Genomic DNA, 21670 nt, shown 5'->3' with positions numbered 1-21670 from the left:
GTTGTCTTTTTTTCGGCTGAGCTACGTGGATATAAAAAGACAAATAAAGGACGCAACGTGGTATAAACCCTCACTTTTCGTCCTTTCCATCCTTATGTTGACGTTTCTGCTCACCAACACGTCACGTGTTGACGTTCTTCTCGCGAGATTTCTCCGCGAGGTAGCAGTGTGCTGCTAACGTGCTTGTGCGCTGTCGAGACAAGGAAAGATGGCGACGCAGGAGAGTCAAGCCTCTAAAGCGGTCGTCAGCAATGGCGAGGTAAGATCCACGACTACCAATCTGACATTACTGTCCACTTGCCGTTCTAGTTGTCAGGAAACTCGCCCTGCCGCTTCACCGCCGAGCGTCACGCGGTTACCTTTTAAGCGGCCGAGTGACGTTGTCAGTGCCGGTTGCTTTTAAAGCACGACCCCCCTCCTTCCTCCGATGCTAGCGCTGACAAATTCACGGTTAGCTAACAGGACGAGGGCTAGTTGGAGAGCGGTCTTCTCGGACACATCTACCGGGGAGACCCTCCAGTTTGACGGCTAGTTAGCTCATCCTCCCCGGTGCAATTGGAAGCCCTTCGCGGTGTCTGGCAAGGCCTCAATCGAGGGAACCACGCAGCATCTAAGCATCGTTAACTCGTGACAAATGAGCCGTTGAGAGAAAACAGTGGTTTAACTCGATTTTGAAGATAGTTTTTTTTAGAAATTGAAAGTTTTCTGCTTAATGCAGAGCAAAAAAAGGGTTGTCGTTTTTCCTAAATCATATTGATGACTTGTTTTCGGATCTGTTGGTTGAGGAATTGGCTTTTACCTCAAAATAATCATTTTGGGATTCATTAAGATTGTTTGCATTTTTATGCAAAATGTAAGGTACTGTCATCAGATTTCGGAAGAACAGTTGCATACTAAAGATTTCCCCTAAACATATTTTTCAGTTATCTGATGTTGACTCATCCAATACTTGGGAAATGTATTGAGTACATTCTTAAAAAGCACACCCAAAAGTGTTTTTTTTATTTTACATATTCACAATGTCAAAGGTAAGGTTGACAATTATCAGTGCTAAAAAAAATCAAAATCCAGGTTGAATGCAAAGTCCTCATTGAACATAAAGCATGGAAACAATTTTACTAATGTATAACTTGGCGCAGGTGCAGGCTGTCGTTCCCGTTGGCTCTTCTGAGAAAATGTTTCTCCTAAAAACTGAGCACGTTTGATTTTGTGTGCAATACACGTCCTTTCCATATGCACAGAATTTGGCTTTTTCTCTGTTCCCATCTGCATTGAACTTTAAATGAACTCAAACTATAACATTGTGTCATCTGTGCAGATTAGGCTGATGTCCACTTTTCAAAAACAAAGGGCAGTGGGAAAGATACTTATGACTGATTTTGGTTGGAATGATAAATGACCATGACAGCTAATTCGGTTTAAAGCCAGTCAGACTGGAGGCAAAACTGGCGTCTGGTCCGACTGAGGCTTGGATTCCGCCCACGATAGAATATCATAAACGGAGCAGATTGGAGCAGTCAATTATTACACCGTTTCGTTAGAGTTGATCATCAACCCGATGGAGGAAAATCATATCCGTCACTTCACCAGTTCAAAAACTTTGCTCATACAAGACCACCATTTCGCAATAAAGCTGCCGTATATTCCGCACTATAAAGCACAGTTTTTTTTAAAATAATTTGGCAGTGGGTGCGACTTGTGTGAAATGATTCACACGTTATATCATTTCATGTTATAGTTAAACCAAACCGCAAGGGGGCACTCTAGGCCTGTGTTGATATTGTCAACATTGACTAGGTTAGTTTATCCCAGTGAGATTTACCCCAAAATTGTTATTACTTTTTAAAAATATATATATTAAAAAAACACTTTATTATTATTATATTCTAATAATCTACCTGCTTGCTTTTTACTGTCGATTGGCATCTCTAGCTCACAAAACCCAACCCTTTTTGTCCCCCATGTGTCGAAAACAAAGGGGAAGATTAAACGTTGAGATAGCAAACGAGTCTCATGACTTGGCATGCGCTTTTGTCCCTATTGTGTCACTTGAGTAGAAAAGTGGCCTTGTTTGTGGGGGGTGGATAGTTCACTTTTGTTCTAGTTTGGCATTTTCACATCACAGTCATTTTTAACGCTACATTTGTTTGTTGCGTCAAAGGTTAGCAGTAATGGAAGCGCCGCGACAACAGATGACGGTCAGACTGTACAGACGACAGAAAATGTGCAGGACCCCCAACAGCAACAACAGCAGCAGCAGCAACAACCACCGAATATCTGGCAAGTTATCAAAGGAGTTCTCTTCAGGTACGTGAACAATAATTTAAAAAAAAAGATCTACATATGCAATTTCTGTTGTTCAGAAAGTCTGTATTTACCTTTTCTAAGACATGTTTATAATTGATGTACTTGTAGAATTTTTATCATCTGGGCCATCAGTAGCTGGTTTCGTCGAGGGCCCTCCACTCCAGAAGACCCCAACACCCCGGCTGGGGCCCCTAGAGTACCTAGCCGGAATCTCTTCACTAAGGACACCCTCATGGTATTGTCAAGATGTCTTGTGAAACAACTTACCATATTTTTTTCGCGTATAAGCCGCACCCTTAAAATTGCCTTAGAATCATTGAATTTTACAATTTCTCGCGTATAAGCCGCCCCCTGATTAAAAAAAAATCACTTCCATATTCATGGTTTTAATAGTGAGTACAAATGTGTTACTTTGAAGGAAAAAAATCTTAAGAAAAATCGCACGTGGTATTTCCGAGATAATGTACAAGTTGGCATTCATGTGGCCTGCAAGAAAAACTAGTTTGATGCTCATTTTCTAAAGACCCCATCATGTTTGTCCTAAAGCATTTTCTCATCTTGCCTACAGGATATGTACGTGTACATCTCCCAAGAGGAGGTCTTCACCGACTTCAACAACACAGATTCTCTCTTCTGGTTCCACCGGGATTTAGTCTACGGTGACTGGTCCACGGGAGAGAACGGGGATGGCTGCTATGAGCACTCTAAGGAGATGGCTATCCCTGAGGTAAGATTATTGGGAGAGGATTTGGAGTCGCAGGTCGGGGACATCATAACCGGAGGACTAAAATGTTTTTGTGTGGACTTGTAGGCATTGCAGCAGAACGGCTCCCTTTACATTCACGTTTACTTCACCAAAAGTGGACTGCATCCAGACCCTAACCGGAAAGGGCAGTATCGCAGACTGTCGACTGTTCACGCATCGCGAAGTAAGCGGACGACCAGATTTGATCTGAAATAATGCTGTGAGCAGTCATGGTGGTGTGTAAAACTGGAATCTCTGCTTTTTCAGTGCTGAACAAATTCAAGCGTAGGAAGTTCATGAAGACCAAAAATCTGCTCACGGGGGAGACGGAAGCAGATCCAGAAGTGATTAAGGTAAGTTCTAAGCTCATGTGGTGTTTCACCAAGAAAAATACTTTAAAAAAATACCTGGTTATTCCTTCTTAACATCCACACAATTGAATTGCCCTACCAGCGGGCAGAGAGCCATGGTCCTGTGGAGATCATCTCTCACTGGCATCCCAACCTCACCATCAACATGGTGGACGACCACACGGCCTGGGTGAAGGGCTCCGTCCCACCTCCGCTAGACCAGCGTAAGTTCTCTTATCTACGACGTATTTGAATTCCAAGTTGACCGCTGCGTTACTTACTGATCTCTTTTTTCCGTCGACTACCAGATGTGAAGTTTGATGCCCTGAGCGGTGACTACTACCCAATAGTGTACTTCAATGACTACTGGAACCTTCAGAAGGACTACTATCCCATCAATGACACCCTGACAACACTTCCACTTCGGCTCAATTACTGCCCGCTATCCTTGTGGCGCTGGCAGCTTTACGCCGCCCAGAACGCTCGCTCCATATGGAACTTTCTGCCCGAGGACACCTACGAGCAGTCGGATGAGGATCAGGACTCTGTCAAGGTAGAGTGGAATGAAAATATTGATTATTATATGAAAATATAATGAAAACACACCAGTGTTTCCCAACCTGTGGTGCAAATATATTTTTAATTGCATCATTTTATGACTTCTCTCCAAACATGACTAAAATCTCTTAATATTATACACAAAAAAATCCCAAGGAAAACCTGACCCTTGCTCACAGCACTGTGGTTGGGAAACACTGGTCTAGAGTAACCCAAAACAGCACCAAGTCTTCTTTTAACTGTAAAAAATCCTTGAAATATTTTTGAAGGTGGCCCTACTGGAAACCAACCCGTACCTTCTAGGACTCACCATTGTGGTCTCCATAGTGCACAGCGTCTTTGAATTTCTGGCCTTTAAGAATGGTAAAGTTGCGACGTCATTACCAGAGACTTTGTGGTCGGATTTTTACCAAATCTCTCTTTCCCAAGACATTCAGTTCTGGAACAGTCGGCAGTCTTTGGAAGGCCTATCCGTGCGCTCCATCATCTTCGGAGTCTTCCAGTCTCTGGTGGTGCTCCTCTACATTCTCGACAACGAGACCAACTTTGTGGTGCAGGTCAGCGTCTTCATCGGTCTTCTTATCGACTTCTGGAAAATCACCAAGGTCATGGACGTCAAGGTAAGTCAGCACTTTTCCCCTTTTTTAATGATCTTTTAGTCCTGTGTAGATGATCAACTTGATTTTGGAATTTCAATAGTTGGACAGAGAGAACAAAATTGCAGGAATTGTCCCGAGACTCGTCTTCAAAGACAAATCTACATACGTGCAGTCTTCAACCAAAATCTATGACGATGTAAGTCATGGCTATTTGGCAAATTAATTAGGATAGTCATGTGATGTTTGTGCATAGTCGTAACCTGATCTCTATGGTTCTGTCCACAGATGGCCTTCAAGTACCTGTCTTGGCTGCTATACCCCCTTTTTGGCTGCTACGCCATCTACAGTTTATTGTATGTGGAGCACAAAGGCTGGTACTCATGGGTACTCAGCATGCTCTACGGATTCTTGCTAACCTTTGGTAAGTTTATTAAACAGAGATTTTGTTTTTGTTGGTGGTATTCTTTATTGTCTAAATGTTTTTAATCCCTCTCTATTTTAGGCTTCATTACGATGACGCCACAGCTTTTCATCAACTACAAAATGAAGTCAGTGGCACACCTCCCATGGAGGATGCTCACATACAAGGCTCTTAATACCTTCATCGATGACCTGTTTGCCTTTGTCATCAAGATGCCAATGATGTACAGGATAGGTTGTCTCAGAGACGGTACGATTCCCTTCCATCATAATGAATCTGTACATATAACTATTCCTGAGAATGTGTGTGCGTTAGTGTGTTTGTTCGTTAATATTGGACTATAACAACGAAGATCAAATAGTCCAGTAAATGATCTGTCCTTTCCACAGATGTGGTCTTCTTCATCTATCTATATCAGCGCTGGATTTATCGAGTGGACCCCAACAGGGTAAACGAATACGGAACCAGCGGAGTGGACCCACAGAATAACACGACAGTGGCCACTGCCTCAGCCCCAGTCACTACAGACAAGCCAGAAGGGGAGAAAAAGAATGATTAAGACAGACAACGCCACGCCCCCCTTCATTTGGGGTCTTGGCGCCAGGGCAAAGAGAACTTATGGAAATTAGTCAGAGGGGGTCGTCATCGAGATCACTGTAAAACAAACAAAAAAACGAATAACGAAAAAAATGCAGTCCAACTGTTCCCTGATTCTCGTACGGAACCACAGAGAATCATTCTTGTAGACTAAGTATGAGGGATGCACCGAAAAATCACCTACCAGTATTTCAAGTCTCAGTAAATTCATTTTTGTAGTCTTTTATCACAAAAGAAACACAGATCTTCATAGGCATACAATTGAAATACTGCTGACATCCCCTGATCTAAACCCCATCGGGCAGGGGGGAAAAATTAAATGAATTACTATTAAAATGAATTGATGATTGCATTTAATGAATTTTTTTGTATCAGTTTTGGCCAATCATTTATTTTTCGGTGCATCCCCTATATTTAAATATTTCTTGCCCGCCCTCTAGTTTTGCAGTTGAAGTGAAGTATAAAAAAAAAAAAACGTGATGTACTGTATTTTGTTTGATTTGGAGAGGGTACAGTGTCTTGGAAATGAGGCTGGCCAAGTTTGATTTTAAACATTTTTTTTATACATAGAAGAAAGAAACCAAGTGCAGATTTTCTTCTTTGTGTAAATTCCATGTGAATCATTTCTTTTCATTCCATACGGACACTGAATTGTGAGAGGAAAACCTGAACCTCAGGATGGTGCCAACAGGACATCAGCAACAAGACAGTGACTACTACCCTCAGTTTATTTTAAACAAATTGTTCAGGTTCCAAACTGGAACAGAAAAAAATATGCTTTGTTGGTATTAATATAAAGATAAATATTGTCAATGAGTTTTTATTATTTTCCACCGGTGACTATTCTTTTGTACAGAATTCCAGCTTGTTATGTAGTTCCTTTATTCAAACTGTTTAGCTATATCTATTTTTTTTATTTTTGACACCCTTTTTAGGGCAAGCAGTTTTTTATGACCTTTTCCACTAATTTTACTTCATCAAAAGGCCTGTTTCTACCAAATCACCTATAGATGTCGCTGTTAAATCGTCTAATAGTGTCACCGATTCTCTAAATTGTGCAGTGCTATTTGCATCACTAATATTTCCACAGTAAAATTTAAAATACTACTTCCACCAAAGACAGAAAATTAATGGTAACGTAGCACTGACGTTAAGGCTGAATGATTGCAACTGAATAGAAATTAACTTGTTTAATTGTGAAATTTAAGCGCGTGGGGGATTACAATTTCCGTCTTGGAGAATAGGAGTCGCTGCACGATGACGTCACCCCTAGAACCTCGTAGAAAGTTGCATAGTAGTTTGTAAAAACCACGTGAGAAAATACGTTGTAAATTGAGTTTAATCCGCCTTTAAAGTTCTTTCCTTGTTGGTAACTGACTTTTATACGTTGTATTTCTCACGATGCATTTCTCATTCGTTTATGGCAGTCGATTTGGAGAGTATGCACTGTATTTTGGACGAGTCCATCAATTAGTTGCACCATGATCTTCTAGAAAAATGAGTTTAATTTGTATCTAAAGGTATTTACTTGGAGGTGACGTTGGCTTGATTTGTTTTCATTGCATTTCTCATTCGTTTATGGCCTAACGCCATCGAATCGCAGAGTGTACTGTATTTTGGACGAGTCCATCAAATAGTTGCACGATGAGCCAAGTGACGTTTGGGGATTTCCAAAGACGCCAGCGACCAATCAGTGACCAGCGACTGCGGAAATGCCGCAAGTTCTGCAAAAGGACTGCACGCACTCGGGACACTTTTCATCCCATCGTCAACGCTATGTCCACACTCACATGGCACGAAAAGTGTTTCTAGACTCTCGTGGTGGTGTTTTTATTGATATTCGAACTACCTGAATCGGCTCTTTTTGTGTGGTGATCTGCTTGCAGAAATGGACGTTTTTCGCCGCACTCCTGGTAAGTGCTCACTCTACCAGGTGGACGTGATGACATCAGTATTGTCCCGTTATATTTTTTTTCATCTATTGCTCCTATATTGCTTTTTTTGTCCCGATCATCGATTGTTTACTTTGTGTTTTCTCTTTAGAAAGAGGAATTTCCGACTTTGGTGAGTACAAAACTACATTTTCTTTTCTTTTTTTGTGTGGAAAAAGGCTTCTCCTGTAAATGAATGCATAGGGGGACATTTGTTATTATCGTAAATATTCAGGTTTTCAATCTAGCCATTCTACTAGAAATGAAATGTTATGATAATAATAATATTGATATTATACTTGGGATAGTGATTTGGGGAGGAGGGAGAAAACTGGAGTACCCGTGGAAAACCCACACAAGCTCGAGTAGAACATGCAGAATCGGACTTGGGTTTGAACCCTCGATCTCACAACTGTGAGCCCGGCGTGCTTTTAATTTTAATTTGAAAAATCTGTAGTATGCATGTATTTATTTTTTGCTATTACTTTTAATATGATCAAAAATGGGTTGAAACTCCTTTCTTGACAGACCTCATTCAGGAGATCATCACAGAGGACCACACAGGCGTGTCGCTCCCCAGACTGCCGCCTCCGCCACCGCTTCCAAACGAGCTCGGCGACCAGAACCGAAGGATGCAACGGCTTTGTGCATCGTCGCCGCCGTGTCAGCCGGCACTCGTGTCAAGAGGTGCCGCGTGTCAGGTAAGACACAATTGCACCTTGAAGGAGCCTTTATAACGACTCATTGTTTATTTATATGGGACTGTGAACTGCATTAGCCCATAAACCACTGTCATTTTTTTGTTTCAGCATTATTTTTATGAGTATGACTAATTATTTTCTGAGGTATTGTCTGAGAAATAGGTTAAATACAAAAAAAAATAATCAACTGTCTTTCACCTGAAAGTCCTTTACACTAGGTTAGGTTTGTCCCTTTAATCTGGTAGTGGAACTTTGTCAATAAAAGCAAGCAGGACCATGAAGAGGCTTCCAAATTTGACCAAACTTTTTTGGTGTTTGATTAGGAGCGTTTTACAACATTGGGAGAAATCACAGGTCTTCCTATCCAAGTGAAAGCAGTCGAGCCTGTCTTCCCGTAAATCATGCGCCGTGTTGACATTCCATCATGTGGCAGAGTTCCATCACTTGAAAATGTGACGTCACGGAAATTGGAGCCCGTGAAAGGAATTGCTGGGCCTGAGTGTAACGCGACTCCTACTTTCGTTTTGCCGTCCTCCGCTGGCCCAGCTCAGACGAGGGGGGTGAAAGTTTGCATTCTCGGCCGGGTGCCGCTCCGCCATTGGTCGCCGCCGTGAACCGACTTCCTATTTCCTATGGGCTGGCTGGCAGTGTACGGTCCTTTTTTTGTGTTGTTTTGTTGAAGCCAGCACGGTTCCTTCGGCATGTTGGTGACCCTTTGAGATCCCCCCCTACAGAAGTTCTGCTGATACACTTTCTTTTATTCAGGTTAGATCATTTGAATTCCTACTGTATGATGTCATATTTAAGATAGTGGCTCACGGCTGAAATGTGTGTTGTTGTTTTTTTAAACCTGGAATTTAGTTGATCTTGTATGTTGGTGTTTGATTTATAAATGCTAGTGACAGACTTTCTAGTCGAAAGAATAATAGCTCGTGTTTAATGTTTTTTTTTTTTTAAATGGGTTAATGGTCTTAGGCCCAGTATCTGTAGCCTGCTTATTATCAGTCTGAAACTACATAACTCTTTCTGCCGTTGGCGGAGCTAGAAATGGAGTCCATTTGTAGTGAGAGGGCTGGCAGTAAATGAATGAAAACACTGGTGAATCTCTTTGGAATAGAAGTATTTCATGCTAACATTTGTGATGTCACCAAATGAGTTCATAAACGTATTGAATTTATCCCTCGTTCTTTCTTTTTTGTCTGTAGTCAAGTTACAACTTCAACCCACCTTTTCTCCGCTCTCCTCGGGAAATGTCTCAACGCCCTCCCACCCATCCGCAACTGCGATGTCGCCACGCTCGAGCCTCGCTGAGCGCCAAGCCCCCCGCCGTCACCTCCGAGTCTTGCTCCGGCGTGGAGGTGCTGGAGCTAAATCTAGAGAAGCCCAAGTTGGTGGTGGTGGAACAACCCAAAGAGCGAGGCATGCGGTTCCGCTACGAGTGCGAGGGCCGCTCGGCCGGCAGCATCCTGGGCGCATCCGGGAGCGAGAACAACAAAACTCAGCCTGCAGTCGAGGTACAAGGAGGAACACCTCCCCCATTTTTCACGTTTTTTTTGCAGAATAAGGTGAAAATACACTGTATTGTGTGCCTATTTTCAGATTCAAGGTTGTATCGAACTCCTAAAGAAGGTGACAGTGACCGTTTCCCTAGTGACTAAAGACCCTCCACACCGGCCTCACCCCCACTGCCTGGTCGGAAAAGATTGCACGAGCGGTTCGGGCATCTGTGTGGTGACGCTGAATCCTCACATTAACCAACGACACAGGTACGCCCACCTTTCTATCATCTGGTGTCCTTGGTCTTCCTCTAAAGCAGCCGTTTCCAAACATTTCTTTTTGTCGTTTTAACAGCTTTGCCAACTTGGGCATCCAGTGCGTGAGGAGGAAAGAACTTGACGTGTCGCTCCAAAAGAGAAGAAGCCAAAATATCGACCCCTTTCAAAGTAAGACAGAGTCAACAACTCAGTGGCACCACTTGAACCTTTATTTTTTTTTTTTTTGTAATATTTTCCGTGATCAATGACCAAGCGCTCATTCGCTTCCCCAGCCGGTCACTCCAAGGGCATCGAAGACATGGACATGAATGCCGTGCGTCTGTGTTTCCAGTGCCAACTGGAGTGGAAAGACGGCACGCTGGAGAATCTTAGCCCTGTGGTGTCCAATCCCATCTACGACAAGAGTAAGCAGCACATGCAAATTTACTATATTTCTGTTTTATTTTTCTTCCAAGTAAGTGGGAAATACAGGTTGTTCCAAAATGTTGTAAGCTGCGGGCTTTGAACCCACTACCTTTCACATGGTGAGTGGACACTCTACTCATTGAGCTAAGTGCCCAACCCAACACCTTACTTTGTCATCGAGCAGCCAACTGGTTTCTCTACTGATTAAAAAAAAAAATTTGAAAGGTGTGGGTTTCAAACCCACTATCTTTCACATGGTGGATGGATACTTTACTCATTGAGCTAAGTGTCCAAACAACCACCTTACATTCTCATTTAGCGGCTTTAAGCCGGATGCCAGTGTCTTTTGATTTTGTAGGCTAATTATTTTAATGAATTTTGGGGTAAAACGGTTCTAAATGTAAAATTTAAAAATGGCAAAGTTTTTTTTAAAGGTAATTATTCTTATGTTCTTATGGTGGGAGAGTTACCAAGAGTACGTCTGAGGGATGCAAACTAGCGTCCACTCGGCGGTTTGCGCTGCTTTGTAAGCTTACCTAACTTTTCCCACTTGAAGGTACAATAGAGTACTAAGTATGATCTGGGAGTGAAAGGAGACAAAACAACAAATACTATTGCCTAATCATGTAGAGTGGTGGCCCAGTGGATAAGTCATCAGTCTTCCACCTCTTTGGTCTTGGGTTCAAATCCAAGTGCTTGCAAACATTTTCCCAATATTATTCAGGTAAAAGAAAAGGTACTAAGTATAAGTACTACTGCTTTCTCTCACTGGGTGGTGGCCCAATGGATAAGTCATCAGTCTGCCACCTCTGAGGTCCTGGGTTCAAATCCCAGTGCAGGCAAAGATTTTCCCAATATTATTCAGGTAGATGAATGAGACAAAAGTATAAGTATTACTACTTTCTCCCACAGGGTGGTGGCCCAGTGGTTAAGTCATCAGTCTCCTGCCTCTGGGGTTGTTGGTTCAAGTCCCAGTGCAGGCAAAGATTTTCCCAATGTTATTCAGTTAAAAGAATAGGTTCTAATGCCTAAGTGTTTAAGTGTATAAGTATTCAGTGGTGTAAGAAGCATTTTGTCCAAAAAATGACTAAGTGTTTCACCCTGTTTCCTTGGATAAAACATTTCAACACCCTTGTATAAGTGGGGCACGAGTTGGTGTAGTGGGTTGCACACTCGCCTTTGCACCGAGAGAACGTGAGTTCGCTTCCCGGTGTCGGCGGTTCACTGACCAAGCAAGCGGTCGAGGGTCGGCCGAAGGCCGACCCGAGAACGCCTTTCGCACAGACAGGTCCATCAAGTGTCTTCCGAACTGCCGAAGGCAGTTCGGAATATAACCTTTTGCTGAAAAGTATGACTAAGTGTTTAATATAAATTAAAAAGATTTTTCTTTTTTTTTCTTCTTCTTCTACTTGTTCCATTTACCAATTCTTCTTTCCAAGTATTTTCAGCCAAACGACGGCAGCGGGAATCGAACCCAGGTCTCCCACACGGGAGTCCTGTGATCTAACCTCTGCGCCAACCAAGTGACTACACTTTTCTTTGTAATCATTTGAGTATTTTTAGAAGAAGTCCACAGAAACACCTAAGTGAAAAAGTGTCCCAACCGGGATTTGAACCCAGGTCTCCCAGGCGGGAGTCCAGTGATCTAACCTCTGCGCCACCAAGTGACTACACTTTCCTTTGTAATCATTTGAGTGTTTTGACAAGAAGTACACAGAAACAACTAAGTAAAATGTGTCCCAACCGAGACTTGAACCCAGGTCTCCCCGACGGGAGTCCGGTGAACAAACCTCTGCGCCACACTGGCCACACTAGACTATGTCATTATTGGAAGGGCTTGACTACAGATATATAGAAACAACTAAGGGAAAACATTTCCCAACTGGGATTTGAACCCCAGCCTGCCACATGAGAGTCAGGTAAGTTAACCTATACGCCGAGGATTGGTCACACTTTTTTTTTTACATCCAATCCTAAAACAGAGCGCTCATGATTTACTTTCTCAGGCCGCACAAAATGATACAGTGGGCCAGATTTGGCCCCCGGGCCACCACTTGGACACCAACAAAAAAAAAAGCAGTGCATTTTTTTTTAAGTCCTAAAACAGAAAGTCAGTATGCATGATTTACTTTGTCAGGCAAAACAAGTCAACAAAAGAGCCAAGATGAAATATCCATCACAAGAAAGAGGTTAAACGTCTGACTGCCAGTTGATTTCATTTTTTTTACTACAGAGGCAACCACCACCTCCCAGTTGAAAATTAGCCAGTTGAACCAGTACAAAGGCAGTTGCGCCGGCAAAACAGAGATCTACATGCTGTGCGACAAAGTCCAGAAAGGTACCGTCGACAGCGGGCGCCGTGGAAAAAACTCAAAAGCAAAAGCTGTCAATCCGGCCGCAGACGACATCGAAATCGTCTTCCGGCGCGGCTCGTGGAAAGCCAACGGCGAGTTTGCCCAGACTGACGTGCACCGGCAGATCGCCATCGTGTTCAAAACGCCGCCCTACCGAGAGCAGGACCTGACGGAGGAGGTGGACGTGCAAGTGGCCCTGCGCCGCCTCTCCGACCAGATGGAGAGTCTACCTGTCACTTTCACATATCTGCCTTGCGATCCAGGTCTGCCATGCCAAACTCATTCTAGCACCCACACAAAGCAAAAATAGTTATTCTAGGAGTTTCTGGGTAAATGTACTGCTCCTAAAACAGGTTAAACATCTAATTTATTTTGATAGTCATTTTTTTAAAACTAATTTTGAGTGTTACATTAACAAATTAGTTTTTACATAACCTATGAGAATTCTAAGTATAGCAATACATCACCTTGTCACCCTCGCCCTTGTTTTTGCTGTGAATTTTCCATCAGATCCATACGAGGTCAACCGCAAGAGAAAGATCAAAACGCACGTCAACTTTCAAGATAACGCCAATGTAGCAGGTCAGCATGGCAACACGTGATTTGGTCCAAAACAGGCCATTTAAAGGCTATTCTCCTCTTTCTTTCCCAGCCACCGATGCCGCGGCGCCACTGGAGCAGACTTTCCACTTCCCCCATGCCATGAGCTCGCCCTGCACCACCCAACCGGGCCTCGCCCCCCACGGCGACATGGCTTACGCCGGGCCCACGGACATCCCCATGGACGGCGAGGAGATGGACCTCCTCAGCCAGCTCCTGGAGATGCCCGGCATGATGGACGTGTTCTCGGACCCCGCCAATGAAAGCAATCAGACCAACTTGGGACCATACGCGCAAGATTTCTCCCGCTACGAAGACTTGCGCTTCAACATGTTGGTCAACGAGAACTGGAACACGCAGGCGGAGCCGCAGGCCGGCCCGTCCGACGCTGTCCATGTCAAGATTGAAGATGACCTATGAGACCCAGATTCTAGGAAATAGCCAGCACCGCACTCTTTACTCTTTTATACCGCAGGTTACATTCCCTCGGTAGTAAATTAAGACAATCACTTTTTTGCAGAGTCACACAAAATACCAGCTCATTCATTGCCACTTTACACCTTGTATGGCGTAAAAATATAGAACAGTGTGCAGTATTAATCAATGGAGGCCTGTTTTTGGAATAAAGTCTCATTCTTGCTTTTCCCTTTCAAGTTTAACGCGGTTATTTTCATTCATTCCAAATGCCCTGCTGGCCATGGCTAAAGTAAAAAAAAAAAACCAGTTAGTCAGCATTACAAAAAATGGATGTATTCTGTTCAGTGCTGCCTTTGTTAAATCCATGTCTTGTTTCATGTGTACTTTAGACTGAAAAAAATACTGAATTGTTGAGTCTTGGTCTACCGTTAACTGCAATAGAAATCCAACGTATTTGACTAGGTGGGGCGCGAAATGGATTGGACGTCTATCCCCGTCTGTGGCAGCTGACAAGATTGTCAGTTCCACTTAGCTGTCCAACATTCCTATGTATACACATTGACAAAGGGAACAATAAAATATGACAAAAGTGCCTCCCAAACTCATTCTTCTGAATCTTTTTTTTAATCACTAGTTTAAAAAAGCAACAGTTTTTGAGTACTATGTTTGAACAAAGAAACCATGATCATCTCGCTGTGTATGCGGAAGGGTTTCCAACACCCACGGGAGTCCCCACACACACACTGGGGACTTCCCATCCAAACTTGATACGCTAAACTGACTTCAACTTTCACTTTCAGTTAAAACATTTTGACAAGTGTACATTTCCCCTATCATTAAAACAAGTTTCTACGTGAACTATATATACACCAGTGTTGGACGGGGGGAAAAAAAAGAGAAAAGTGAGTTGGCGGTACCTGTCACGCACGTGGTGGAGGCTCGACTCCAGATTTGTGGAGTTCTTCATTTGGTCTCGCTGAGGTGAGGCTCAGACAGTTTTTGGATGCGAAGCTCCTCCAGGAGGTTTTCCACGCACTCCTTGAACAACGGTTCGGGTTCCTGATGTGAGCATACACAAAATTCACGCATTAATGTATTGCATCTGACAATAAGAATAGCCTCCTAAGATGACCCGGTTTTGACGCCCCATGTCTCAAAGCCTTTCCAATCTCTAAATGTAGAGCAATTTTGTATGAAATGATGAGCCTTGTGCCTGACCTTGTGCTCCAACTGCCTCTGCTTCTCTACGGCTTCGTCTAAAGTGAGCCCCACCCAGCCGGCCTCATCTTCGGGAATCTCGAAGCTCTGAAATACAAAACATGGGCGAGGTGGTACTTGGGCTCCGGCGGAGAAGACGAGGCGGCCCTTACCTTGTATTTGGCGTACACCTGCTCCCTTTTGGCGTCGTCGTCCGGATACAGCTGCGTGTCTCTGCGAGCCAGGCGCAGTAACATGGCCCTCTTCAGGTCCATGCCCAGTTTGGAGTTGAGATCTTCCTTTGGGGTCTGATCAACAATTCCACTTCAACAATAATCCTTTACAGACATTGTTAAACACAAATAGCTGTTTTTTTTAATTTTTTTTACTGTAACTAATTCAAAAAAATTTCTTTTACGATTTAAGAAAAAAAGAGTAAATATTCCCCACACAGTGTAAACAGCAACTAATGTGATATTTTAAAAACGGATTTATCGGAGAAATGAAATCAGTCGACAATGAAAATACTGGCTTGGGTCGCCTTATTAAACGTCCGCCTCCGTCATTGGTAGCCACGAGTCAAAAGCGGTAGTCGACTACAAACGGGGTGTACATACTTTGAGAATGTAAAAGTCAAAACCGAAGGCGGCGTCGATGAGATCCAACGTGCGAGGGGTGACGGTGATGGTGAACTTGTGGTCCAGGATCTCGCTGTAAAGTTCTCGCTTCATCAGCTGCGGCTTCCACGTCTTGGGCAGACGGTTGGACATCTGCGCAAAACGACATTGTCAACAAATGTTTTTTTTTTTTTTTTAAAGCACTCACTTTATCATTGTTGGCATATCTGAAGCCCGACACCCAGCCCTCTCCGCCCCAAAGGCCCTGCTGCGACTCAGGTGGATAGTAGAGGGGGATCGGAATGTCCTCCACCCTTTCCTTTGCGCCCGTATTTGGGTTGAGTCGGTGTTTGATCCCCAGGGGTTTCCAGTGGACCGCCGTGGGCTCTTTCTGCTCCAGAGATTTGAGGTAATGCTTGGGTAAGCGGGCATAGATGCCATCTTTTAGCTTGAGGGCGTCCCATATTTTGGGAGGGTATTTATGAAGAGGCATGCTGGAGCTGCAAAATGCAAAATAAAACGTTGTGCAGATTAGTGATTGTTAGCGCCCTCCTGTGGTACATTTCGATAGAACATTACTCCATCTTTTCAATTTGTTGAAGCGCAGTGTTTATGTTGATCGATGTATTTTAAGTGTAGACGTGTCTGAATAATACAAAAGAATATTTACCACTGGAAGTAGTCAAATAATGGGCTAGATTTTAATATTTTTATACGGTACTGATAGGAACATGCGGCGAGCGTCCGAATGAGAAGTGAAACACTACCTTACATTTTTTTGGTTTTTTAAACAATCAAGTGCAGTGTTGATGTCGATCGTTGCATTATATAAGTCTGGACATGTATCTAAAATTAAAAAGAATATTTACCACTAAAAGTAGTCAATTAATGGACTATAACTGAAGATTTTTATAGGTCATTCTTATAATATGTAGGGCAAACATCCGCTTTAACAAATGAATCACCCCCGTACAGTTTAAGGAAATGCAATAAAAGTCAGCCTTACCTGGTAGTATTATTACAAAATAGATGTGCGTTAAATATTCAAAAGCAAACATTTAGCACGCAAGGACATGGTCGGGTTCCAGCACGTTTCCGCATTGTAAGAACGACCTGCCACTAAAGAGGATTATCATTGGCTGTTGAGATGTAGTTTAAACGGCTCATGATTGGCTGAAATTGAGTGAGGCGTTTAAAGTCTGACGTAAAAGTCGGAAAATAATTAGACATTTTAAATTTGTTTTCCGCACTATACAAATACATTTTAATATTAACAATACTAGTATACTTCGTTCAGGAATATTTGGTGAACATAGTATTCCTCTATCTATGAAGCGTCCCCTTTTCAATTTTATTTTGAAAGTTGGGACCCGGGCATTTTAAGTAAGGAAGTAGTAGTTTTCTGTGCTATATGCGGGAGCGAATATAAACTCTAGTTATAACTTCTTTCTGATAAATACCCTCATGGTCGCCCGAAAGGTGGAATTGAACCACTCTGCCGTTAAGCAGCTACAGGTTTGAAGCCTGCACCCCGGACCACCGAGGATCATCCGGGCACTTTGAAAATACATCATGGACCATTATATACAAAAGAATATCACTATTGAACTTAGTAACGGTGTCGCTTTCACTAAGTAATGGTATCATGTAGTGTTTGGACGCAAACACTCAGAGATCTGGTCTCACTAGTGGCTTTTGGTTAGAGAATACGCGAGAAAATTCTTTAAAAAATAATATAAAACAAAAAAGGAAATAAATCAGGTAGGCACTGGTTTATGCAAAATAGCTGTACTCTGATTGGTTGTGACGACAATGAAAGGCGGGGAAAGAATGCATCCTCATAGGTAAATGCACAGGTGCTTTTTTTAGGAAAAAAAAGACCATGTATGTACTACAGATACTACAAGCTCATGTATATATAGTTAGGCCTATTTTTCACCAGGCTTTGATTCTTTAAAAAAAAGACATTGTATAGTAAGGCTTTTATTGTTAAAAAAATGACAACATATAGTAAGGCATTTTAATGGAAAAAATGTATAGTATGTCTTTTTATCTACATGAAAAAAGAGTATGTATACTAAGGCTTTTATTTGTTAAAAAGACAGAACAGAAAAACAGAATGTCTTTGTGACATTGACTTGCAAACATTGATGACGTTGATGAGGTTTTTAAGCACCCTGTTTTTTAGAGCAATGAAACTGCTCTTACCGCTCCCACACAAGGCAGAAGTTAGCTTATCACATTCGAAGGACAGATATGACAAGAATTCCAGTTGCGATTGTCCAATTTCAGCACCCCTTGAGTGGCTTGATCTGAGAAATGGTTCCATTTCAGGGTCTCGTCGGGAGTGGGCAGCACACGTGAGGATCACAGACTTTGGCGCAGCCTAAAACGCAGGTGGGCGCCGTAGTTGGGGACGCCGCACCCCCAGGAAGGCAAGACGAAAACACCAACTCGGGTTGTACTGTGCAACTGCTCACCCCGACACTCTTCAGCACTTTGGTGACCTCCGATATTAGATCAGCACACCTGAAAATGAAATAGAAAAGCTGTTCCAATACTTGGAAATTTTCGATCCATCTTTAAATGCGTATGAATAAAACCCATGCTTATTCCCACCTGCGAGCAGGAAAGCTAGCATGGCATCGTACATGGACGGAGGCCACCGAGGAGGAACGGGACAGCTCCCAGATGTGGAGCTCGTGGACCTCCTCCACCCCGGCCACGCTCCCGATCTTGTCCTTGACGTCCGACACGTTCAAATGAGGAGGCGTGGCCTGCATCAGTAGCAGCCCGTACTTGCATATCTGCGAGAGAGAAAAAAAAATGCGTCATTCCCTGCTTTACCGGTTGGTTTTCAACTCGCTAGATGGCCTTTGACGATAGTCATACCTGAGGTATGGCTCTAGAGACGAGAACAATGATAGCCAAGGTGGCTAAACTGGGATCCAGGTAGACCAGGAACTTGCCGAGGCCCGGGGAATGCCCATAGTCGGGACCCGCTAGTAGCAGGACCAGACCGGTGACCAGAACCAGTACTGGCGTGGTCACTTCCCGCGCTAGCATCAAAACGCATGCAAAACACTGCCTGACATTGAAAGGGTTGTCTTTGCTCGTGCTTCCCTCAGCCCAGTTACGTAAGACGGGACCCTCAGCCTGGTTACGTAAGACGGGACCCTCTTTGGAAAGGGAGTGGCTTTCCGACCCACCCTGAACTTTGGCGGCCTGGTCTTCGGAGCCCTCCTGAGAAACGGCTGCGAGAGAGAAAAAACAAACAAACATTGCAATATATGTACTTCGCTTCAAAGTAACATTCTCAGCTGGATTTGTCAAAAAGAACATACATGAAGAGTTACAATTTGACACTTTAAAATATTCCTCTTTGTGTTGTTTATTTAAAAATGCAGCTGGACTGAAAAGGCTTTACGAGGGACACACAGAAAGCAGACATTAAGTTTTGGGGTTCGGAGGGGTGCTGGAGCCTATCCCAGCTAACGATAGGGCATGACAGTGCATGGAAAGAGTGCTACTGTTGATTGGGAGTATGGTTAGATACAGACCAAGGGGGCTTCTAAGTTATAAGTCTCCCACGGGGGTGCCACGCCCACCCCGTTATGAAAACATTCCATTGTCAAAGGCTTACCTTTGTGATTGACAGCAATGTAGCACTCCTGGTCCCCTCCGGTTCGAGTATGGAGACCCCGCCTAAGGGTGAAGGCGAGCACGAGCACGTTGAGGAACACGCTGACGGCGCCGACCACCACCAGCGGCCAGGGCCATTCCACCGCGTGCACTTCAATGGACGAGCTGATCATTTCCAATATGCAGGAGATGCACAGAGAGAAGAGCAGCAGGGCGGAAATGAAGACCCCCACCGGCCGGCGCCGGTCTTCGAGGTGGGACGCCGAGGGCTCCTGAGAGGGACTGCGTGGATTTGGAGGAGGCAGAGCTGTGTGAGCCAGCACAAAGAGTGTGTGAAAAGCATCTGCCAGTAAGGTGAAAGATCTGCACATCTGTCCAGTGATCAGCTCCAGTAGGACCACCAGGATGGCGCCGCCCAGCTGGCACATGCGTGACACCTTCATCACGTCTGCACCAAACACACATATGGGGACACATTAGGAGATTCATTTGGGGGTCTCTGCTATCATCACATCACAAAAATACACTGAGGCATGGCAAGAATGTTGTGACGATTTGGAATAAAGATCAATTTTCTCGGCGTTGTTGAGCTTTTTCATTTATCAGCATTTCTACGTTTTATGGAGTGTCTCCTGCTTTGTTGTGAAGTGAAGTAACAGAGTTGTACACAAGTGTAAATTGAGCGTCTTGAACTTTGACATTTAAAGAAGTCTATAATGTCCACCTTCCTTTTTTTAGACATCTCTCTATTTACCAGGTCCACACAGACGCAGAGGCATGCCGCACACACCCACGTGTTTTACGCATAAATAGCACATGGACATAAATCAATTGGGCAAGTACACTGACTTCGGCACAACAATAGTCCAACATGGTGTTCAACTATTTAGACACACCCTAAAATGATGTATAGTGATATTATTGAGTATAGTTAGTAGGGAACACGGTATTAGTTGTTTTACATAACAAGGATTCCTGATTGTGGAGTTGATGATTAACTCATTCACTGCCATTGACAACAATAGATGTCAAATTCATCTGTAATGGGATTTCTGGCATTGAGTGATTTTGTTTCACTGACAATGAAAGTGATAGACGCCCAATCCATTTTACCTGGGAGGGACTGGAAGTGATCTTTTGATAGAAAGAGGTGATTACATTTTGGGGTGATGAGGTCAAAGGTCAGACGAGGATGGCGCAATAATCTAAGAACTAAGAAAGGTATTTGTTTGCAAACATGCAGTATATGTTTGAACTATGAAAAAGAAGTGGTCATGAGGTCAAAGGTCATAAAAGCAATTTATTAAATGAATATTTAAAAATAATTAATTAATAATATCAATTTGAATTTATAATAAAATCAATTTTATTCTGATTATAAATTTATTAATATTATTAGTTTATTTTTTTTAAATTAATATTATTATTAATTTGATTAATAATTAAAATTCATAAATTGTTCCATACTTAAAGGGATTGCCTAGACTCCCAGGTAAGGCAATGCCTTGAATATTGATGCTTAGGCGAAAGTCTGCTTTCTCCACATGATCTTCTATTTCATTTATTTATAACTTATTTAAAAAATGGTTTTGACCAAAGTTGGTTTTCTTGGGGAAAAAAACCTTGTGATTATGTAACAGCCATCACACTGTATGCCTAAGGTATATGCCCCATCATGTGAAGCTCATCAGTTTAACAACACGTGTAAGTAACTTAACAAATTTGAACTTGATGTGAACTAAAATGCCATACCAAATGTTATCGTTTCTGTTAAAAATGTAAACTATGAAAACTAACATTAGTGACCAAAGTCTCAAAGTTAGGTTAACATATAACTGTTAAGAAGAGCAAGAGCAGTTGAGAACATGAATTGGTGAAGATGTACAAATTCATTTGCACAAGAGTGCTATTAGTATCATATTGATGAACATTCAATGATGTTGTAAGCGTGATAATTACCCAAGAGGATGAAGACGTGGGAGCAATCGGTCAAAGAGATGCTGGCTGGAAGCGCATGTGTGAACAGAGCCCAAATGTCTCATTCATTGTACACAACACTCCATTCCACTCCACTCGGTGCTCCTCCTCCTCCTCCGTTCCCTCCTCTTCTTCTTCTACTCCTCTAATCTCTGTCATGTGAACCTCGGACGGACGGAGAGGGGCCGGCGCAGTTGTCGTCTAGCTGTCGTTTAACCCATTCACTTCCATTTGACGGCAATAGACGTCCATTCCATTTGGACTGGGAGAGGATGGCAGCAATGGAACGCCCGTGTCTTTGCTTTCCCATTTCCTCATTATGTTCCTCACAGTGGAAACCGGCATCTGAAATGTCTTGAAATATTGCTTTAGGATCCTTTTCCTTACATCGTGATGTTAATGAAGTTCCTTTATTAGTTTTGAAATGACTTGAAATTGAACAGCTCCATATACTTAAAATACAACTGTATATTTCAA

The 21670-nt window shown here is 43.0% G+C and overlaps 4 protein-coding genes and 1 non-coding gene across 7 annotated transcripts; 2 read left to right on the top strand and 3 right to left on the bottom strand.

Annotated features, from left to right (window-relative positions):
- The first annotated feature begins 103 nt into the window (after window positions 1-103).
- clptm1 (CLPTM1 regulator of GABA type A receptor forward trafficking) lies at window positions 104-6390 on the top strand. Its single transcript, XM_077722094.1, has 14 exons — window positions 104-259; window positions 2162-2307; window positions 2416-2542; window positions 2876-3034; window positions 3119-3236; window positions 3320-3405; window positions 3506-3626; window positions 3711-3955; window positions 4230-4323; window positions 4390-4580; window positions 4660-4755; window positions 4845-4980; window positions 5062-5229; window positions 5370-6390. Exons 1-14 carry the CDS (start codon window positions 209-211, stop codon window positions 5537-5539), a joined length of 1908 nt encoding a protein of 635 aa, XP_077578220.1. The 5' UTR covers window positions 104-208; the 3' UTR covers window positions 5540-6390.
- Window positions 6391-7134: 744 nt separating this feature from the next.
- Window positions 7135-14002, top strand: relb (v-rel avian reticuloendotheliosis viral oncogene homolog B). 2 transcript variants are annotated; one of them, XM_077722090.1, is made up of 11 exons: window positions 7135-7490; window positions 7621-7641; window positions 8037-8209; window positions 9415-9723; window positions 9809-9975; window positions 10061-10152; window positions 10257-10388; window positions 12623-12727; window positions 12791-13006; window positions 13254-13325; window positions 13396-14002. In XM_077722090.1, exons 1-11 carry the CDS (start codon window positions 7466-7468, stop codon window positions 13761-13763), a joined length of 1680 nt encoding a protein of 559 aa, XP_077578216.1. In that variant the 5' UTR covers window positions 7135-7465; the 3' UTR covers window positions 13764-14002. The 2 variants fall into 2 exon arrangements, with proteins under 2 accessions (XP_077578216.1, XP_077578217.1); XM_077722091.1 differs by lacking the exons at window positions 7135-7490; window positions 7621-7641; window positions 8037-8209 and adding an exon at window positions 8755-8974.
- On the bottom strand, window positions 10176-16699 carry mrpl28 (mitochondrial ribosomal protein L28). Of its 2 annotated transcripts, none has more exons than XM_077722092.1 (7): window positions 16581-16699; window positions 15783-16074; window positions 15575-15727; window positions 15131-15265; window positions 14979-15065; window positions 14678-14819; window positions 10176-10377 (listed from the first exon to the last, which is right to left on the bottom strand). In XM_077722092.1, exons 2-6 carry the CDS (start codon window positions 16065-16067, stop codon window positions 14724-14726), a joined length of 756 nt encoding a protein of 251 aa, XP_077578218.1. In that variant the 5' UTR covers window positions 16068-16074; window positions 16581-16699; the 3' UTR covers window positions 10176-10377; window positions 14678-14723. The 2 variants fall into 2 exon arrangements, with proteins under 2 accessions (XP_077578218.1, XP_077578219.1); XM_077722093.1 differs by lacking the exon at window positions 10176-10377 and adding an exon at window positions 13875-14305.
- Window positions 16700-17043: 344 nt separating this feature from the next.
- trnastop-uca (transfer RNA opal suppressor (anticodon UCA)) lies at window positions 17044-17130 on the bottom strand. The gene has a single exon. It is a non-coding gene; the product is annotated as a tRNA-Sec (tRNA).
- Window positions 17131-17577: 447 nt separating this feature from the next.
- Window positions 17578-21344, bottom strand: LOC144200445 (proton-coupled zinc antiporter SLC30A1). Its single transcript, XM_077722608.1, has 5 exons — window positions 21176-21344; window positions 19218-19664; window positions 18467-18828; window positions 18194-18381; window positions 17578-18103 (listed from the first exon to the last, which is right to left on the bottom strand). Exons 2-5 carry the CDS (start codon window positions 19657-19659, stop codon window positions 17905-17907), a joined length of 1191 nt encoding a protein of 396 aa, XP_077578734.1. The 5' UTR covers window positions 19660-19664; window positions 21176-21344; the 3' UTR covers window positions 17578-17904.
- Window positions 21345-21670: the final 326 nt, after the last annotated feature.

Source organism: Stigmatopora nigra, chromosome 8 (genome assembly GCF_051989575.1).
Source record: "Stigmatopora nigra isolate UIUO_SnigA chromosome 8, RoL_Snig_1.1, whole genome shotgun sequence".
NCBI classification, from domain to species: Eukaryota; Metazoa; Chordata; class Actinopteri; order Syngnathiformes; family Syngnathidae; genus Stigmatopora; species Stigmatopora nigra.
Note: the sequence above shows the minus strand (reverse complement) of the source record. Positions and strands in the feature narration are given on the sequence as shown.